Below are 22,127 nucleotides of genomic sequence, written 5' to 3' on the forward strand. Positions count from 1 at the left end.
AAGTGGTTTTGCTTCATTTAAGTATTTGAGCTATCTTTACCAGTATGAAACATGACTTTCTAAAGTTATTCTTATATTAGGTTATTTTATTTCTCTGTAGGTAAGAAAATATGCCTGATCTTCAGGAAATTATAATGAGGCATCTTGAATTGCCATTGTAATTGTATGTTTCTCCGAAGTATGCACACTACCATTTTTGTCTTTTTTCCAACGTTCTAGATGCTTCCTTAAAGTCAAAGAAACTCGATGAAGTTGTCCTTGTGTAGGATAACTTCATTGTTTACCTTAGACACATCCATTTGCATAAGAAAGAAAGTTTCTACCTACCACTGACCTCTGTTAAAGGCTAGGAAAACACTTTGTAGGTTTAACCTCACAGGAGGAGGAGTGTCTCTGCTCCTCCTGAAAAGAACTGCTTCCTCCCTTTCCAGAGCTGAGCTGTTAGGGGTGCATGGCCCGTTCACTTGGGCGCCACCTTATGTCTGTGGCAGGTAGAAAATGTCCCAGCGACAAATCAGTACCACATCTAGATTCAAAAGCAAAGACACTTATGTGGCAGTATAGAAATTTGATCTTTCTGTGTACTTCAGAAGAGAATTTGACTAGCAAACTGATGAAAACTGTTCTTCTCCACTGGCTGATTTGAAATGTATTTGTCAGTATCATCAAGATCTTCCAATTTATAGTACTGTAAGATTTTCAAGCCATGAATGATTAAATCTGCAGGTTTCTATTTGAACTATCTGCTGTGAAAAGTTCTCATAAGGCAAAAGAGAGTTAAATTTTAACTTTAAAATGGTTTAAATTAGATTAGTAGAGACTGCTTCTAATGAACTCACTAGGAGAACACTAATTCAGACACTCCTTGGTCCTCTACAGTTCCGTAGCAGACACCGTAAGGTACAAGTCGCCTCCACAGTTTAACATCTAATTATGAATAAATAACTTGCAGTGCTGCCCTAGGTTCATCTGCCAAGGAACCTCTTCACGCCCCGCCCCCTGAAACCCCTGCTCTCCTCTCTGTGAGCCTAGTGTTTCACTCCTAAAGACCCAGGCTCCCTGCCTGCCCTTTGCCACTGTGTCCCAGTTGCACAGTGAATGTGGCATTTTCCCTGCCCCTGCCTTTGTCTTACTTTCTCAGCGTGCATGTTACAGAGAATTCGTTACTCGTCATACAAAACCGGTATTCTCACCAATATTAGGGTGTCATAATTCAGTAGTCTTATAGGATAAAACAGGCTTCAGTGTTTGTGCCCAGGCACTTTAGCCCCATTTATAATATTGTTTCCTTAGGGAATGTGCTCTGAGTTCTTAACAGCTGGCTTATAAATACTCGTAAGTAGGGAAATAGTCAAATGAGGCCCTGAAAATTGCTCTTAACTATATATATCTGGACAGAATCCTCATATGTGTTACCTGAAGGGGTAACTGATATCTTCATTGTGTATCAGGATTTTGTTTTGTTTTTTTATCTCAAGTGGGGAAAAAGCCATATGCCAAGCAGTGCACTGCCTTCTTATTAGTTCTACTGAAAATATTTGCCTGCTGTTGGTGTCTGGATCTTTCCACTAAACATGCAAGATCCTTTAGGATCCCCATAACATCATGTTATCTGAATATCCCTGCCTTTTCCCTTTTGTATTCAGTACGAAAACAATACTGTACAGGTGACCAGTGATACTTTGGCAGCTCTTTGTGCCAAAATAGAGACATCTTCATACATGTCTCTATGAAAAGCATAGTTAAATATTAGAGCAAATAAAATTTCTCAAGTACACAAGCCTAATAGAATTTCCTGTATTCAGAAAACTCAAATATTTCATTTTGTTACAGTGACTTACAAATTGTTTTTCTAGATTGAGCGCTATATTTGAAGTAAACACAGACCTTCAAAAAAACATACTGTCAAAAATCACTGCCGAGCTCTCCTGGCCGTCCGTCCTCAGCTCACCCCGTCACATGAGGTTTCCCCTTACTAATACAAACTGCTCTTCAGTAAGTATTCAGAGTGACATCAGTTCTGGGAAATCTGTAATAGGGTTATGAAGTATCTGCTCGTTTTTTTTTTTTTTTAACATCTTTATTGGAGTATAATTACTTTCCAATGTTGTGTTAGTTTCTGCTGTATAACAAAGTGAATCAGCTATACGTATACATATATCCCCATATCCCCTCCCTCTTGCGTCTCCCTCCCACCCTCCCTATCCCACCCCTCTAGGTGTTCACAAAGCACTGAGCTGATCTCCCTGTGCTATGTGGCTGCTTCCCACTAGCTATCTATTTTACATTTGGTAGTGTATATATGTCCATGCCACTCTCTCACTTCGTCCCAGCTTACCCTCCACCCCCCCACCCTCCCTGTGTCCTCAAGTCCATTCTCTACATCTGCGTCTTTATTCCTGTCCTGCCCGTAGGTTCATCAGAACCATTTTTTTTTTTTAGATTCCATATATATATGTGTTAGCATACGGTATTTGTTTTTCTCTTTCTGACTTACTTCACTCTGTATGACAGACTCTAGGTCCATCCACCTCACTACAAATTACTCAATTTTGTTTCTTTTTATGGCTGAGTAATATTCCATTGTATATACGTGCCACATCTTCCTTATCCATTCATCTGTCAGTGGACACTTAGGTTGCCTGCATGTCCTGGCTCTTTTAACGGTGGCAGTCTTTCACTTACTGTGTCTTTACTTTGTTTAAGGAAGAAGAGATTACATTAGAAAATCCTGCAGATGCTCCTGTCTACATTCAGTTTATTCCTCTGGCCTTATATTCCAACCCTTCCGTCTTTGTAGATAAGTTAATATCAAGGTAGGCATTGCTGGTAGATTATCAGAATGTTTTCATATTAGCAATGAATTATTATTTTACACATTTAAAACTATTTCAGCTCATACAGTAATAGATTGGGCTTAGAGAAATTCTGCATCTGTAATTGAAGTTGAGAGAAGGTTCTGGGGAGAGAGATGGATATTATATTAAGCATCTAGAAAAGCTCCCAGTTTAAGACAAGAAAAAAATAATATAGAACTACTTCCTAAAATCTTATAAAGAGGAAGCAAGTGGTGGAGCCTTTCAAATATTTTAGTTTTAAAAAGTGAACAAAATATTAACTGTAAGTTGTAGCTATTTTTTGAAGGCTGTTAATCTGATAACATTGATCTCAAAATCTGCCCAAAGATAAGCACAACCTTAGTATTTATAACCCCTTTAATTATGATGCTGTTTACAAAGAAATATGTGTATGTTTTTTTATTTCAGGTTTAACTTAAGTAAGGTGGCAAAGATAGATTTAAGAACACTAGAATTCCAAGTCTTCAGAAACAGTGTAAGTATTCAAACTTCATACTATTCCAAAGAAGTAATTCTATGATATGATCAATGCAAATGTGAAAGAAAAATATTGACCATCCTTAAATTGGTTGAAGGGCCAGTTACTGAAGAAGTCAGAACGGCTAGTAATTACTTTAGAGGCAGAAAGCCCCAGAAGAATGGGTGGGATTTAGATTGCCATGAGGCACCCTGGATAGAAGGTCCTGTTTGTGGGCATTAAACAATAAGCTCATTAAGGTTCATAATAATGGTTGCCAGAACCTCTGAGATTATGTAGATAAGGTATATACTGATAGATAATGTTTTTTTTTTTTTATTTAGCCTCAAAATATTGAGCTTGGCCATTTAAATTTTTATTTTGGATACTTTCTAATAAAATTGTAAGCTCCATGAAGGCCAGACCCACAGCTAGCTGTGTTCATACTTAGCGCAGTATGAGCATAGTTATAACTCAACAAGTATTTTTAAACTAATAAATGTATACACAAACTGGTTTGTTCTAGGACCAAATATTCTCTATCATACGGGCCAGGCTGAGCAGCCACTAACCACTCATGATTATATAAGAACTTAATGTGTAGGATCTGTGTCAGTCAGGAAATTAGCACTTGGAACTAAAGCCACCTGCAAACTGGCCCAAGTCTCTTGGCCTCGATGCCCTTCCCAGCCACTCTCATCCAGCCTTAAACAGCCTGTTCACACCAGCCCTGATGGCTGTGGAGCGTGCACTGATTCGGCTCTCTGGCTCTCCCTGAATCTTTGTTTGCAAGCATGTTAACGGTGTTTTTTGTTTTCTTTTTGACATATGGTAGGTACCTTGTTTCCCAGTTCTGGGTGTAAGCTCCTTGAGGGCTTGTCTTCTACTTATATGGTTTCCTTCCCACATTTATAATATGAATGGTGTTGAGTGAATGAGAGTAGGAATCTAGTTAATCCTCCATCATCTGAATTACTTTGAGTGAAAACAGTAAACGACCACCTCCTTTCTCTCCTTTTGCTGAGCTCTTTTGCTGAGCACGGTCCCAGCCTGTCAAGTAGCCACGGGATGCCTTCCTGCCATGCTGTGGCTTTGCTGCTTCCCATTTGGAATAAGGGGGGGTTGGCTCCTAGAATAACCATGGCTTTGTACCTACTAACTTGGTCACCTCGACCAAGTAAATAAACCTTTCCAAACTTCAACTTCTTCACTTGTAAGTGAAGTTAATAATTTGTATATTACAAAGTTTTTGAACAGGTTAAACAGACCAATATGGAAGCCCTTAGATGGGTTGCTTGGGACATAGGAAGCCCTCAATGAATGTTGACTGGGTGAGTCAATCTGTGGCTCACCAGGTGGGAAAGAAAAGGCAATACGAAGGTTTTCAGTATTTCATGAGCACCTACTATGTATCAGCATTATGCCAGGTGCATTCACATTTATAATTTCATGTAATCATTACAGTAGCTAGGCTGAGCTATTACTAACCACCCTAAGAATAAGTATTTCCCTTGTTCTGTTGGTGGTGGAAAAACAAAGCTCAGAGAGAGGAAGTAACTTGCCCAAGTTCCTACCTGTGATAACTGGCAGGGCCAAATTCAAATCTAGTTCTCTCAGAGTCCAGAACCCTTGCCCATACTTTCGTGACACATGGTCATTACTGTTAGGAATCACTAATTAACCTGTCCAACTAGGTGTTTTGTAGTTCTTGAAGGATTTGTGTCCTTTCCCATAGCTTTGTGTTTTAATGTATAAGGCATAAATTAGCCAAACCTTTATGGAATTGTTTTTATGTCTATTTTTAAGTAAATCTTATATAAGAAAGTAATTTTTTTAAAAAGAGAAAGTAATTTTCAATGTTGTATTTTTATTTTCTGCTGAGTAATAGGTAGAATACTAGACGGAAATTTAGACAGTCTCATATTCTAGTCCATGCCCTTCTCTTGGAATCTTTTTTTTTTTTTTTTAACAAATTCAGTTCTTTTTTTTTAAAATTATTTTTATTTATTTATTTATTTATTTATTTATGGCTGTGTTGGTTCTTCGTTTCTGTGCGAGGGCTTTCTCTAGTTGTGGCAAGCGGGGCCACTCTTCATCGCGGTGCACGGGCCTCTCACTATCGCGGCCTCTCTTCTTGTGGAGCACAGGCTCCAGACGCGCAGGCTCAGTAATTGTAGCTCACGGGCCCAGTTGCTCCACGGCATGTGGGATCTTCCCAGACCAGGGCTCGAACCCGTGTCCCCTGCATTGGCAGGCAGATTCTCAACCACTGCGCCACCAGGGAAGCCCTTGGAATCTTTTTTGCTTTGCTTTTTCCATCCATAAAGTGCCAACATAATAAGTTCAAGGCTATCTAGACTGCAAATACCTAGGAAGCTCAGTAACCAGAAATTCCTTTCACTCTGCTTTTATAAGAGAGGAAATACTCATAAGAAGTAAATGACCTAGTATTTACCTTTTTTTATCTTACCAAATCTTTAGTGGTACCTACAAGGTGTAGGTACTGTGAGAGATAGGAAGATGAATAAGAATACTCTAGACCTCAGGAATTTATTCTAAATAAGAAATGCTGGAGGAGGTCTTAGGGTGAGCTTAGGATAAATACCATCACAGTTCTCTACAGTGCTATAAAACTGTGGATCTCAGAATATTTGGTCTCAGGGTTCCTTTACAGTCTGAAAAATAATTAAGGATTTCTACTTTATCTCAATTTTTAAAAATTATTAAGGACTCCAAAGAGGTTCTTTGTTTATGTGGTTTGCATCTATCAGTATTTACCATATTAGAAATTAAAACTGAGAGATCATTAAAATATTAATTTAATTCATTTAAAATAATAATAAAATAATAAGCCCATTCTATTTGACATAGACAATATAAAAATGAAAAATATATATATTTTTTTTTAAGAACCATTTTGCAAGAAGAGTAGATTGTTTTACATTTTTACAGAGCTCTTCAATGGCTCTCTGACTTATTAAACAGATAGATTCTCCTGTCTGCTTCTGCATTCGGTCTCTTATGATACATTGTTTTTGATGAAGTATATGATAAATATCTGACCTGACCTGACACATTCATGTAGTTGCAAAAAGGAGAGTCTTAATTGCCTTTTTAGTTATCATAACACCATGCATCAGTCATTTGGAAAATATTGGTTCACTAAGATATGAAGAGCTTCCAAATGTTGACACAATTCACTCTGCGGTATCCAGAAAATCATATTCATTCTTACAACCACTAATCTCATCAGGGAGTTCTTTAACTATTGGCTCTAAAGCTCACAGGACCAAAACTCTAAATTTTGCTCAAACACCCAAATTTTACCATTGACAACGAATGCTTCAGTTGTTTCCCTTAAAGGAACAGATGCACTTCATTTTCATAAAAATGTCTACTAACTACTCCAGTCTGAATAACCATATATTCACTGTCAATCGTCTTTTCAAATATAAATGGTGTTGTGGAGGCAGGAACTAGTTCAGTTGGCATCTGAAACGATAGCTCTTCCAGACAGCATGGTCCAGCATGCTGCAAGGGGTGCTGCATGTGTACTCCACTTTATCACATGGTATTGAAAAGGCACGTGCTCAGTAAATAGCCTCACCCTCCAGAGAGCAGACAGCAGAAACAAGAAGAACTACAGTTCTGCAGCCTGTGGAATGAAAACCACATTCACAGAAAGACAGGCAAAATGAAAAGGCAGAGGACTATGTACCAGATGAAGGAACAAGATAAAACCCCAGAAAAACAACTAAATGAAGTGGAGATAGGCAACCTTCCAGAAAAAGAATTCAGAATAATGGTAGTGAAGATGATCCAGGACCTTGGAAAAAGAATGGAGGCAAAGATTGAGAAGATGCAAGAAATGTTTAACAAAGACCCAGAAGAATTAAAGAACAAACACCTAGAAGAATTAAAGAACAAACAAACAGAGATGAACAATATAAGTGAAATGAAAAATACACTAGAAGGAATCAGTAGCAGAATAACTGAGGCAGAAGAATGGATAAGTGACCTCGAAGATAGAATGGTGGATTTCACTGCTGCAGAACAGAATAAAGAAAAAAGAATGAAAAGAAATGAAGACAGCCTGAGAGACCTCTGGGACAACATTAAACGCACCAACATTCACATTATAGGAGTCCCAGAAGGAGAAGAGAGAGAGGACCTGAGAAAATATTTGAAGAGATTATAGTTGAAAACATCCCTAACATGGGAAAGGAAATAACCACCCAAGTCCAGGAAGTGCAGAGAGTCCCAGGCAGGATAAACCCAAGGAGACACATGCCGAGACACAAAGTAATTAAATTGACAAAAATTAAGGACAAAGAATAATTATTAAAAGCAACAAGGGAAAAATGACAAATAACATACAAGGGAACTCCCATAAGGTTAACAGCTGATTTCTCAGCAGAACCTCTACAAGCCAGAAGGGAGTGGCATGATATACTTAAAGTGATGAAAGGGAGGAACCTACAACCAAGATTGCTCTACCCAGCAGGGATCTCATTCAGATTCCTCGAAGAAATCAAAAGCTTTACAGACAAGCAAAAGCTAAGAGAATTCAGCACCACCAAACCAGCTCTACAACAAAGGCTAAAGGAACTTCTCTAAGTGGGAAACACAAGAGAAGAAAAGGACCTACAAAAACAAACCCAAAACAATTAAGAAAATGGTCATAGGAACATACATATCGATAATTACCTTAAACGGGAATGGATTAAATGCTCCATGTAAAAGACACAGCCTTGCTGAATGGATACAGAAACAAGACCCATATATATGCTATCTACAGGAGACCCACTTCAGACCTAGGGACACATACAGACTGAAAGTGAGGGGATGGAAAAAGATATTCCATGCAAATGGAAATCAAAAGAAAGCTGGAGTAGCAGTACTCATATCAGATAAAATAGACTTTAAAATAAAGAAGGTTACAAGAGACAAGGAAGGACACTACATAATGATCAAGGAAGCAATCCAAGAAAAAGATATAACAATTATAAATATATATGCACCCAACATAGGAGCACCTCAATACATAAGGCAACTGCTAACAGCTATAAAAGAGGAAATCGACAGTAACACAAAAATAGTGGGGGACTTTAACACCTCACTTACACCAATGGGCAGATGATCCAAAATGAAAATAAATAAGGAAACAGCAGCTTTAAATGACACAACAGACCAGATAGATTCAATGGATATTTATAGGACATTCCATCCAAAAACAGCAGATTACACTTTCTTCTCAAGTGCGCACAGAACATTCTCCAGGATAGATCACATCTTGTCATAAATCAAGCCTCAGTAAATTTAAGAAAACTGAAATCATATCAAGCATCTTTTCTGACCACGACGCTATGAGATTAGAAATAAATTACAGGAAAAAAATGTAAAAAACACAAACACATGGAGGCTAAACAATATGTTACTGAATAACCAAGAGATCACTGAAGAAATCGAAGAGGAAATCAAAAAATACCTAGAGACAAATGACAATGAAAACACAGTGATCCAAAAACAACAAAAAAGGCATGTGCTCAAGGGTTGAGATTTAATAAGATTAATATTTATTACTGTTTAATCAGTAACAGTTTTGGTTTTTTTTTTTTTTTTTTAACTGCAAGTGCATGGCAGTGAGGAAGACAGTGGCTACTAGGGAAGTTTGATGCCACTGCCTTGCTTCTAGCTAAAGGGTCAGCAGTTTTACCCACCATTGCTTTTGCTGACCAGCACTGCAAAGGTCAACACAGTGAAAAAGGCAAAGAACGTCTGTCGGTGTTCTGAAAATAGTTTTGACACCTGAAAAGACCTCTGAGATCCCCAGGGGTCCATGAATCCCTTTTTAAGAACCACCACTACAACAATTATTGAGAATTATTGAGGGCCTTAGTGATATCCCAGAGGCATTACAACATCCTAAAGTATTTTCCAAGTCATCAGAGTTTAAATTAGTTGTTTGGTGAAAATATGTATAATGTATAATGTGTTCATCAATTACTCAGAATAGTTCACTTAAAAGGGAACCTATTTACCAACCATTTTGGAGCAATCGAAACATTGTTGTCCTAGTAGACATGGACAGAGAAGAATTTTCGATGTAGGAAAAAATATTTGCCTCAGAAGTGAGAATTTAAAAGTAGTGTGCTTCACAAAGTCTGTTGACTATGAAGTTATGTTTGTAGAATCATGCTGTTGAAGTAGATAGATCTGGATATAGTAGAAAAATCATACAAAATGCACTCTCCTTTCACAAGTTAGCAGAGCCATGTAGAGCCATGGACATTTATACCCAAGTATTACCAACCCTTCCCCCCAAAAAGTTTAAGATTAATGATACTTGAAATCAGAACAGTGTAGCTTTATATGTGAACTATCATTTTTTTAAAAATAATAAATGTTTTTTAATTTTATCTATAACTGTTGGGAAGTCATATTTTGATTATTGAATTAAGCTATTACTTGAACTTTAAATCATCAAGTGTTTATGAAATAGTAATTATGGGCTTAGCTTTCAAAATAAAATTCACAGATAGATTGATATGAATTGGAAATATTTTTACAAATAAAATGATGCAACCGGGCCTCCCTGGTGGCGCAGTGGTTGAGAGTCCGCCTGCCGATGCAGGGGATACGGGTTCGTGCCCCGATCTGGGAGGATCCCATATGCCGCGGAGCGGCTGGGCCCGTGAGCCATGGCCGCTGGGCCTGCGCGTCCGGAGCCTGTGCTCCGCAACGGGAGAGGCCACGACAGTGAGAGGCCCGCATACCGCAAAAAGATTAAAAAAAAAAAAAAAAAATGATGCAACCTTAGGATGCTCCAGCTGGTATCTGTCTGAGGGGAGGGGCAGAAAAAGAGTGACTGAAAGTGGGGACAGCACTGGTGGGACTTCGGGGTGCTGGGTGTTCAGTACACAGCTGTTTGCTTTGTGCTAAAACACTGAGCTACTCATCTCTTAGGTTTGTGTCCTTTTCTGTTTTTGTGTCATGTTTCAAAACTTTTAAAGTTAAAAATAAAAAGATCTGTACACAAAAACAAGTGCTTAGTACAAACATGAAGACTTCGGTGACCTGGGGAACAAAGCCCTTTCTGGGACTTAATGCAGACTATAAAGTGTCATCATTAGTTGCCCAGCTCTGCTTGCCAGCCATCCAGCCTCTAAATCATCAGGGATAAAATTGTTTATATAGTTGATCAATTCGAGAAACTAATACTGGGCTGTGGATGGGGTAAAGGGAAAAAAAATTTTCCAGAGAATATACTAATGACTCCTGTTTGTTTACCCAATGATTCAAGGCTCATCCACTGCAGAGTTCAACAGGATTTACAGAGGGCCTCTCCCGACATTTAATTTTAAACCTAATTTTAAAACCTGGAGAAAAGAAATCTGTCAAAGTAAAGTTTACTCCAATTCACAATAGAACTGTTTCTTCCCTAATCATAATCAGGTATGTTCTGTGATTTAAGTGTGGATTGACTTTTAGTACTTGCATAGAGCCCTTTCTTGATTCGTTTCAATATTAATATTTGCATTAATTTATTTATGAAATAGGGTATTCATTTTTCCCAAAATACACACACACATACCACGCCTCATGAAACATACCGTTGTGATTATATTTTTAGCTAAAAGACCTGAATACTGTCTTCCTGTACCACGTGTGACTCTTCAGAGTGAAAACCTCTTGCTCCTCTTTGTGTAAACATTTAAAAATTTTCCAAGTGTAAATGTTTCACCATTAAATTTAGTGTATTAATTTTTACATGGTTTATAAAGTAACAGTAAAAATTATAGATCAAAAGATTGTGCAAATTTAATGGGAGGAAAATCTGTGGTTCTTGTTCTTACGTAGAAATAACCTGACTGTGATGGATGCTGTGATGGTCCAAGGACAAGGAACAACTGAGAACTTGAGGGTGGCAGGCAAGCTTCCAGGTCCAGGGAGCTCCTTGCGCTTTAAAATCACAGAAGCATTATTAAAAGACTGTACAGACAGTGAGTATTCCTGTCATATCCAAGGGCACAAATTTCAGCGTTTGTTGTCAACAGTAAATAATTCCAAAAACAAGAACGGTATTTCTACATGTACACATGTGTATATTAATGATGGATACTTAAGATTTTAAGAAAACACCCTGACTTGCTTTCAGAGTTGTTTGGTTTGGACCTTAAAAAATTTGAAGTGTCAGTATTCATTGCATGCCTTAGATGGTTTACTCTGAATGTGAAAAATAAAGCACAATAAGTCCCGTACATATGAACCTTCGAGTTGCAGACTTTCAAAGATGCAAACATGCGTTTGCATGTCCAATCCCGTAAGTTAGTTCACGTGTCTGGCGCACATTGTCACGTGCGTGCATCCTCTACAAGTGATTGTACTTTTGTGTACTTTACAGTACTGTATAGAGCACAGTAGTACAGTACCTTTATTTCAAGCCCAGGATGTCCAGAAGCAACCGTAAAAGCAGCGGTGATGTAGCGAGTACTGCAGCCAGCCCCTGTATGCCAGCTGTTTACTGTACTACTGTACTTTTCAAGGTACTGTACTGTAAGATTAAAAATGTTTTATTTCTTGTGTTTGTTTGTTTTTTATGTATTATTTGTGTGAAACGTATTATAAACCTATTACAGTATAGTACTATATAGCCAGTTGTGTTGGTTAGGTACCTAGGCTAACTTTGTTGGACTTACGAACAAATTGGACTCACGAACGCACTCTTGGAACTAAACTCGTTCGTATGTAGGGGACTTACTGCAAAATTAAACTTCAGCCATCTAAAATGACTTAACAAAGTAGAGTACTTCCTGATGAAATCTGGGTAATGGCTGATCTCTTTGCCCTGAGGAGCTCGTTCATAATCTCTGGGATACATTCATGAAGAAGGTATTATCATTACTTGGACCTGGAGCACAGGACAGCAAGATTTATACTCACTCCTCATTTTTTTCCTTTAGGTTTGAAACTAAGAGAACCAAATTTCACATTGAAAAGAACATTTAAAGTAGAGAATACAGGACAACTTCAAATTCACATAGAAACCATTGAAGTCAGTGGGTACTCATGTGAGGGATATGGCTTTAAAGTTGTCAATTGTCAAGAATTTGCACTAAGTGCCAATGCCTCTAAAGACATAATCATTTTGTAAGTATTTTCTCATAAGATAACGAATCACTAACTTCTCATTAACTTTTTATACTGGAGTTGTTCAAACTTTATACTGAAATTGTTTTCATACTCACAGAAAAAGGTCTTTATCCACAAATATATTCATTTGATTTTTTTCTTCACTTAATCTTTGGTTATTTCTTCATATCTTTGTTTTCAAAATTGTGGAACTCCAAAGTGGATCGGATAGTCTTAGAAACCAGTTTCAAAATTATTTTCAAGATTGTGTAGGAAACTGACTATGAATTCAGTCTCAGCAGCAGAGCAGACACCTGTGTTACACACATGCAGTTTTTCTGTGTTGTGCAGTGTATACAAATGTGTGATATTTTGGTCAGAAGACAGTTTTAATGCCTACATCGGCAATAGTTGCAGCATATTTTAACAATTGATAACTTGTTATGTTATAAAGTTTATATAGTAAAATGTAACTTCTGTCCCCTTAGTGGAGTGATAATTTCATGACCTTCAGTGGACACTTACTTTATAAGTAACTGCGTTACTCCATGTAAGCCATAACACTTGGCACCTGAAGGTACAGTGAGGGATAAGACACCTTTCCTCAACGTGCAGATCGTGTGCTTGCAGAGCGTACAGTTAACAAAATAAAAATAATATAATTAGGGCAGAAAGCGGTGCTGCAGGAGATGCACATCAGTAGGGCTAGGGTGGTTCTCTACACACACACACACACACAAAGGCAGTGGGAATGCATCGTAGGAGAAGAGTGTGGATTAACTAAAGGAGGAAGGAGGAGGGAAGGGAAGGAAGCTCAGAGACTACTTTCCTAGTTAATAATCAAGGGAAGCTGATGATTGTTCTCTTTTTATGTAACTTCTCCAGTTATCTACAGAATATAATTGTTTTGGTTATTCACCCCATAGGGCAATACTTTGTCCATCCTAAAATGAGAAAGTTGAATAAAAGTATCAGACTCTAAAATTCTGTGTTCGGTCTCAAAGGCATTATGTTTAAACTGTTCGCCGTGTATTTTTAAAAACTTTAGTCTCACTGCCATCATTCCGTTTTAGGTTTACTCCTGATTTCACAGCTTCTAGAGTCATTCGTGAACTGAAGTTTATAACAACCAGTGGCTCTGAATTCGTATTTGTATTGAATGCATCCCTTCCTTACCATATGTTAGCAACCTGTGCAGAAGCCCTGCCCAGACCCAACTGGGAGCTGGCTCTGTACATCATCATCTCAGGAATAATGAGGTACTTGTGTCTTCTTTCGAGATTAGTATTTAGGCATCACTTGACACTGTTTATCATGGGCCCACTACGTGCCATTCACTGTTCTGAGTGCCGGGGATTCACCAACGAACAAAGCAGGCAGACCTCTCTCGTCAAGCCTACATACACCAGTGGGAGCAGTCAGAACTGAACCCTTCTTGGGTGGCATATACGATAAACCAGAGTCTTTTCTACCTTTGAAATTTGTTATACAAATTAAGTACAGGTTAATTTCTTAAAGGAAAAAAACATGCATAATTTACCAGGTAGTTCCTCGATTTGGGCATTTGTAATGTACTCAACATAATAGTTTATTCCTCCTGAGTCATACCTAAGCAACATAAAACTGATGAGAAATATTTTTTAAACCCTCACCATCCTCATCTTTTTTTCAGCATATTTCTTTATGTTTTTTTTTTTTTTTTTCGGTATGCGGGCCTCTCACTGCTGTGGCCTCCCCCGTTGCGGAGCACAGGCTCCGGACGCGCAGGCTCCGGACGCGCAGGCTCAGCGGCCATGGCTCACGGGCCCAGCTGCTCCGCGACATGTGGGATCCTCCCAGACCGGGGCACGAACCCGCATCCCCTGCATCGGCAGGCGGACTCTCAACCACTTGCGCCACCAGGGAGGCCCTCTTTATGTTTTTTTAAGAATGAGATATACTCACCTCTGAATTAACTTACATAGTTACCCTGCACATCCTTTAAGGGAAAAGAGTTGGCCTAGAGAGTTAGAACTAAAAGAAAAGATAAGAGCTCCTTCTTCTTGGTAAAAGAAAAGCTACCCTCCAGTGTCAGTTCTGATACAAATAATTATTTCCTCCGTACGAGCCTCTGTGTACGTTGGCATTCTAGAAAAGTCAGTGTGCAAACTTTCATCCATAATGCTTTTTTGTCACGTCCCAGGCATTTTGTTTTTTATATCATATTGTACTTTACCAAGAAACTTGCCTTTAATGTCACGTTTTGTTACTCTTGCACTCACAAATGAACCCCGATTCTCCAACTTCTGTACCCCTGCAGTGCACTGTTTCTTTTGGTAATTGGAACAGCCTATTTAGAAGCTCAAGGAATTTGGGAGCCATTTCGAAGGCGACTATCCTTTGAGGCCTCGAACCCGCCCTTTGATGTGGGAAGACCATTTGATCTCAGGAGAATCGTTGGTATTTCATCTGAAGGAAAGTACGTTCACCTGCCGGAAATAAATTCTCCAAATATATAGATTTGGCCGATGTAACTAAAAGAAAAAATAAGTTTCTTCTTTTCATCTTTGCTCAGGGGGAACAATCTTCAATACCCTGCGTATAGTACTCTGTTACTAAGAACTCATAGCAAATGCCATGTGTTTATTATATTGATAAGGGCTAAAATATTCTCAGTTGTATCAATACCTCAATTCCTAAACTGTCAGTTGGAACAGACCCAGTCCAGTTGTGGAAAGTATCCTATTCCTTGCTGTTTTTTCCTTCGGGTAGTTCATATTTATGGTGGCTCTACTGGTGAAGTGATGTTTTTAATCTTAGATCTTGTAGGTTGCTATTACTGATCTGCAGTTGGTCCTTTTTTCAGCTTGAACACACTCAGCTGTGACCCCAGTCACAGTAGGGGGTTCTGTGGACCAGGCGGTTCGGCGTCCCGACCCAGCGCAGGGAGTCATAAGCAGTGTGGCCCACCAGTCCACCCACACAGCAGCCACGGCAACAGAAACTCAGCTGACGTGGAAAACGTCAGAGCCAGAAGCAGCGCAAGTACCTCTAGCAGGACTAACGCCCAGTCGGCGAGCAAAGCCAGCGCCCTGGCCTTAGATTCACATGCCGTGGCCCAGGGTCACACAGCGGGCAGGAAGTCCAAGGGGGCAAAACAGAGCCAGCACGGCAGCCAGCACCACGCCCACAGCCCGCTGGAGCAGCACTCGCCAGCACCACCGCCAGTGCCTCAACACCAGGAGCCACAGCCCGAGAGACTGTCCCCCGCACCCCTCGCGCACCCTTCCCACCCAGAGCACCCCAGCAGCACACGGCACAGCTCAGAGGACTCGGACATCACCAGTCTCATCGAAGCCATGGACAAAGACTTCGACCACCACGACTCCCCACCCCTGGAAGTGTTTGCAGAGCAGCCGCCTTCACCACTGTCGAAAAGCAAAGGTAATCATGGGTTCTCACGGCCAGGAAAGCGTGACACGTGAGGGGAGAGCCAGCACGTGTTTAAGGGGCTACTGTGATCGTCGTTGTGATGAGCAGCTAAGTTAGTAGGTGTTCTTCTGGCTCAAGTTCATCTCTGCTCTTGGACTTGAGCTTTTCCATATCAAGATGCAAATAGAGGTATCCATTTGTCGTGAAAGATATTTGTATTTCTTAGATTACTTGCCAAATTCAGGAATTTATTGGACATCTACTGTTTTCCTTTTCAACTGTGTGTGATTACTGTGTTACTGTGGCAGGTTGAGCTTTTTTTTTTTAATTGTTAAAATAATTTTAAGAGAACAGAGATCATCTGCCTTTTAACTCAAAAATAGGACTTCTGCACAACCTGTGCTTTAGGGCAGGGGTTGGCAAACTACAACCCGTGGGCCAAGTCATCACCTGTTTTTGTAAATAAAGTTTTATCAGGACCCAGCCGTGCTCATTCGTTCACACACGGCCCATGGCTGCTTTTGTGCTGCAGCAGTAGCAGAGCTGAGCAGCTGCAACAGAGGCTGTAAGGTCCACAAACCAGAAAATATTTACTGTCTAGCCCTTTCCAGAAAAAGTTTGCTGACCCCTGCTTTAGAGCTCTTCATGCTGTATTAGTTATCCATTTCTCAGTAACAGTTACCCCAAAACCTAGTGGCTTAAAACCCCACCATTTACTATCTCACGGTTTCTGGGGGTCAGGCATCTGGGTGCAGCTTAGCCAGCTTCTCTGGATCTCACAAGACGGCAGTCAGGGTGTTGGCCAGGGCTGAAGCCTTTGTAAGGTTCAGCTGAAGGTGGATCTGCTTCCAAGTTCACTCAGGTGGTTGACGGCAGGATTCAGTTCTTCACGGCCTGGTGGACTGAGGGTCTGGGTTCCTTCCTGACCGTGGCCAGCCACCTCTGCATAGCGCAGCTCAACGCCATTGTTGGCTTTACCAGAGCAAGCAGGTAGGAAGGCAAGAGAGAGAGCAGGCTGGCAGGACAGAAGTCGTGGTCTTCTGTGACCTACTCTTGGAAGTGACCCCCCATCACTTCTGCAGTGTTCTCATTAGGAGTGTGGTCCAGCCACACTCCAGGAGAGAGAGGTCCACGAGAGCATAACGTGGGGCTCCCTTCTTCGAAGTCTACGCACCACACATACATAGGCGGGCTGATTTGTAACTTCCAGAATCAAAATGTGAAAAACAGTGAATGGCCTCTGGCTATATTTCAGTTTATTCCCTTTACGACCTGAACTTTTTTGCATCTTCCTCTCTCTCCTGTGGCAGCCATGCTAATACATTACTCTAAGCTTATTTAAGTCCCTCCCTCACTGAGGTACCAAGGAGTTTTTGCCTTTGGTTTGCACAGGGAATAGGGAACCTGGCAGCCCTGAGAGGCCAGAAGAAACCTGATGCCCCAGAATCCGGGAGTTTTCTTTTACAGAATTTCTTAGTTCCAGTGATACGAAGACTAGTTCTATATGGTCTTCTTAGAATTACTTGCATTTGAATTCGTAAAACAGTAGAAAGTCTTCAATAATATTTAACTTCTTCCACAGAAATCTTTTTTTGTTGTTATCTCATTATTATTTTTTTATTTTTTTTTTGGCCTGAAAATTTGTTTTATAACAAATTTAATCAGTTATACATATACATATGTTTCCATATCCCCTCCCTTTTGCGTCTCCCTCCCACCCTCCCTATCCCACCCCTCCAGGCGGTCACAAAGCACCGAGCTGATCTCCCTGTGCTATGCGGCTGCTTCCCACTAGCTATCTACCTTACGTTTGGTAGTGTATATATGTCCATGCCGCTCGTTCACTTTGTCACAGCTTACCATTCCCCCTCCCCATATCCCCAAGTCCATTCTCAAGTAGGTCTGTGTCTTTATTCCTGTTTTACCCCTAGGTTCTTCATGACATTTTTTTTTCTTAAATTCCATATATATGTGTCAGCATACAGTATTTGTCTTTCTCTTTCTGACTTACTTCACTCTGTATGACAGACTCTAGGTCTATCCACCTCATTACAAATAGCTCAATTTCATTTCTTTTTATGGCTGAGTAATATTCCATTGTATATATGTGCCACATCTTCTTTATCCATTCATCCGATGATGGACACTTAGGTTGTTTCCGTCTCCGGGCTATTGTAAATAGGGCTGCTATGAACATTTTGGTACATGTCTCTTTTTGAATTATGGTTTTCTCAGGGTATATGCCCAGTAGTGGGATTGCTGGGTCATATGGTAGTTCTATTTGTAGTTTTTTAAGGAACCTCCATACCGTTCTCCATAGCGGCTGTACTAATTCACATTCCCACCAGCAGTGCAAGAGTGTTCCCTTTTCTCCACACCCTCTCCAGCATTTATTGTTTCTAGATTTTTTGATGATGGCCATTCTGACTGGTGTGAGATGATATCTCATTGTAGTTTTTTTTTTTTTTTTTTTTTTGCGGTATGCGGGCCTCTCACTGTTGTGGCCTCCCCCGTTGCGGAGCACAGGCTCCGGACGCGCAGGCTCCGGACGCGCAGGCTCAGCGGCCATGGCTCACGGGCCCAGCCGCTCCGCGGCATATGGGATCCTCCCAGACCGGGGCACGAACCCGTATCCCCTGCATCGGCAGGCGGACTCTCAACCACTTGCGCCACCAGGGAGGCCCTCATTGTAGTTTTGATTTGCATTTCTTTAATGAGTAAAGATGTTGAGCATCCTTTCATGTGTTTGTTGGCAATCTGTATATCTTCTGTGGAGAAATGTCTATTTAGGTCTTCTGCCCATTTTTGGATTGGGTTGTTTGTTTTTTTGTTATTGAGCTGCATGAGCTGCTTATAAATTTTGGAGATTAATCCTTTGTCAGTTGCTTCATTTGCAAATATTTTCTCCCATTCTGAGGGTTGTCTTTTGGTCTTGTTTATGGTTTCCTTTGCTGTGCAAAAGCTTTGAAGTTTCATTAGGTCCCATGTGTTTATTTTTGTCTTTATTTCCATTTCTCTAGGAGGTGGGTCAAAAAGGATCTTGCTGTGATTTATGTCATAGAGTGTTCTGCCTATGTTTTCCTCTAAGAGTTTGATAGTGTCTGGCCTTACATTTAGGTCTTTAATCCATTTTGAGCTTATTTTTGTGTATGGTGTTAGGGAGTGATCTAATCTCATACTTTTACATGTCCTTATCCAGTTTTCCCAGCACCACTTATTGAAGAGACTGTCCTTTCTCCACTGTACATTCCTGCCTCCTTTATCAAAGATAAGGTGACCATATGTCCGTGGGTTTAACTCTGGGCTTTCTATCCTGTTCCATTGATCTATCTTTCTGTTTTTGTGCCAGTACCATACTGTCTTGATTACTGTAGCTTTGTAGTATAGTCTGAAGTCAGGGAGCCTGATTCCTCCAGCTCCATTTTTCGTCCTCAAGATTGCTTTGGCTATTCGGGGTCTTTTGTGTTTCCATACAAATTGTGAAATTTTTTGTTCTAGTTCTGTGAAAAATGCCAGTGGTAGTTTGATAGGGATTGCATTGAATCTGTAGATTGCTTTGGGTAGTAGAGTCATTTTCACAATGTTGATTCTTCCAATCCAAGAACATGGTACATCTCTCCATCTATTTGTATCATCTTTAATTTCTTTCATCAGTGTCTTATAATATTCTGCATACAGGTCTTTTGTCTCCTTAGGTAGATTTATTCCTAGATATTTTATTCTTTTTGTTGCAATGGTAAATGGGAGTGTTTCCTTGATTTCACTTTCAGATTTTTCATCATTAGTGTATAGGAATGCCAGAGATTTCTGTGCATTAATTTTGTATCCTGCAACTTTACCAAATTCATTGATTAACTCTAGTAGTTTTCTGGTAGCATCTTTAGGATTCTCTGTGTATAGTATCATGTCATCTGCAAACAGTGACAGCTTTACTTCTTCTTTTCCCATTTGGATTCCTTTTATTTCCTTTTCTTCTCTGATTGCTGTGGCTAAAACTTCCAAAACTAGGTTGAATAAGAGTGGTGAGAGTGGGCAACCTTGTCTTGTTCCTGATCTTAGTGGAAATGGTTTCAGTTTTTCACCATTGAGGACGATGCTGGCTGTGGGTTTGTCATATATGGCCTTTATTATGTTGAGGAAAGTTCCCTCTATGCCTACTTTCTGCAGGGTTTTTATCATAAATGGGTGTTGAATTTTGTCGAAAGCTTTCTCTGCATCTATTGAGATGATCATATGGTTTTTCTCCTTCAATTTGTTAATATGGTGTATCACGTTGATTGATTTGCGTAGATTGAAGAATCCTTGCATTCCTGGAATAAACCCCACTTGATCATGGTGTATGATCCTTTTAATGTGCTGTTGGATTCTGTTTGCTAGTATTTTGTTGAGGATTTTTGCATCTATGTTCATCAGTGATATTGGCCTGTAGTTTCCTTTCTTTGTGACATCCTTGTCTGGTTTTGGTATCAAGGGGATGGTGGCCTCGTAGAATGAGTTTGGGAGTGCTCCTCCCTCTGCTATATTTTGGAAGAGTTTCAGAAGGATAGGTGTTAGCTCTTCTCTAAATGCTTGATAGAATTCGCCTGTGAAGCCATCTGGTCCTGGGCTTTTGTTTGTTGGAAGATTTTTTTATCACAGTTTCAATTTCAGTGCTTGTGATTGGTCTGTTCATATTTTCTATTTCTTCCTGATTCAGTCTTGGCAGGTTGTGCATTTCTAAGAATTTGTCCATTTCTTCCAGGTTGTCCATTTTATTGGCATAGAGTTGCTTATAGTAATCTCTCATGATCTTTTGTATTTCTGCAGTGTCAGTTGTTACTTCTCCTTTTTCATTTCTAATTCTATTGATTTGAGTCTTCTCCCTTTTTTTCTTGATGAGTCTGGCTAATGGTTTATCAATTTTGTTTATCTTCTCAAAGAACCAGCTTTTAGTTTTATTGATCTTTGCTATCGTTTCCTTCATTTCTTTTTCATTTATTTCTGATCTGATTTTTATGATTTCTTTCCTTCTGCTAACTTTGGGATGTTTTTGTTCTTCTTTCTCTAATTGCTTTAGGTGCAAGGTTAGGTTGTTTATTCGAGATGTTTCCTGTTTCTTAATGTGGGATTGTATTGCTATAAACTTCCCTCTTAGAACTGCTTTTGCTGCATCCCATAGGTTTTGGGTTGTCGTGTCTCCATTGTCATTTGTTTCTAGGTATTTTGTAATTTCTTCTTTGATTTCTTCAGTGATCACTTCGTTATTAAGTAGTGTATTGTTTAGCCTCCATGTGTTTGTATTTTTTACAGCTCTTTTCCTGTAATTGATATCTAGTCTCATAGCATTGTGGTCGGAAAAGATACTTGATACAATTTCAATTTTCTTAAATTTACCAAGGCTTGATTTGTGACCCAAGATATGATCTATCCTGGAGAATGTTCCATGAGCACTTGAGAAAAATGTGTATTCTGTTGTTTTTGGATGGAATGTCCTATAAATATCAATTAAGTCCATCTTGTTTAATGTATCATTTAAAGCTTGTGTTTCCTTATTTATTTTCATTTTGGAGGATCTGTCCATTGGTGAAAGTGGGGTGTTAAAGTCCCCTACTATGATTGTGTTACTGTCGATTTCTCCTTTTATGGCTGTTAGTATTTGCCTTATGTATTGAGGTGCTCCTATGTTTGGTGCATAAATATTTACAATTGTTATATCTTCTTCTTGGATTGATCCCTTTATCATTATGTAGTGTCCTTCTTTGTCTCTTCTAGTAGTCTTTATTTTAAAGTCTATTTTGTCTGATATGAGAATTGCTACTCCAGCTTTCTTTTGGTTTCCATTTGCATGGAATATCTTTTTCCATCCCCTTACTTTCAGTCTGTATGTGTCTCTAGGTCTGAAGTGGGTCTCTTGTAGACAGCATATATATGGGTCTTGTTTTTGTATCCATTCAGCCAGTCTGTATCTTTTGGTGGGAGCATTTAGTCCATTTACATTTAAGGTAATTATCGATATGTATGTTCCTGTTCCCATTTTCTTAATTGTTTTGGGTTCGTTATTGTAGGTCTTTTACTTCTGTCGTGTTTCTTGCCTAGAGAAGTTCCTTTAGCATTTGTTGTAAAGCTGGTTTGGTGGTGCTGAACTCTCTCAGCTTTTGCTTGTCTGTAAATGTTTTAATTTCTCCATCAAATCTGAATGAGATCCTTGCTGGGTAGAGTAATCTTGGTTGCAGGTTTTTCTCCTTCATCACTTTAATTATGTCCTGCCACTCCCTTCTGGCTTGTAGAGT

At 39.6% G+C, this 22,127-nt stretch overlaps 1 protein-coding gene across 2 annotated transcripts in view; it reads left to right on the forward strand.

Moving 5' to 3' along the window:
• Positions 1 to 22,127, forward strand: part of TMEM131 (transmembrane protein 131) — a 199,288-nt gene that overhangs the window by 145,324 nt on the left and 31,837 nt on the right. For both annotated transcript variants that reach the window (XM_060116828.1, XM_060116829.1), the window contains exons 23-31: positions 1,857 to 1,995; positions 2,707 to 2,816; positions 3,267 to 3,333; positions 10,619 to 10,770; positions 11,176 to 11,318; positions 12,279 to 12,465; positions 13,521 to 13,706; positions 14,747 to 14,905; positions 15,293 to 15,870. In XM_060116828.1, coding sequence (XP_059972811.1) covers positions 1,857 to 1,995; positions 2,707 to 2,816; positions 3,267 to 3,333; positions 10,619 to 10,770; positions 11,176 to 11,318; positions 12,279 to 12,465; positions 13,521 to 13,706; positions 14,747 to 14,905; positions 15,293 to 15,870 — 1,721 coding nt within the window. The remainder of the gene's footprint in view (positions 1 to 1,856; positions 1,996 to 2,706; positions 2,817 to 3,266; positions 3,334 to 10,618; positions 10,771 to 11,175; positions 11,319 to 12,278; positions 12,466 to 13,520; positions 13,707 to 14,746; positions 14,906 to 15,292; positions 15,871 to 22,127) is intronic.

The sequence above is a fragment of the Mesoplodon densirostris genome, chromosome 14 (genome assembly GCF_025265405.1).
Source record: "Mesoplodon densirostris isolate mMesDen1 chromosome 14, mMesDen1 primary haplotype, whole genome shotgun sequence".
Lineage (NCBI taxonomy): Eukaryota > Metazoa > Chordata > Mammalia > Artiodactyla > Ziphiidae > Mesoplodon > Mesoplodon densirostris.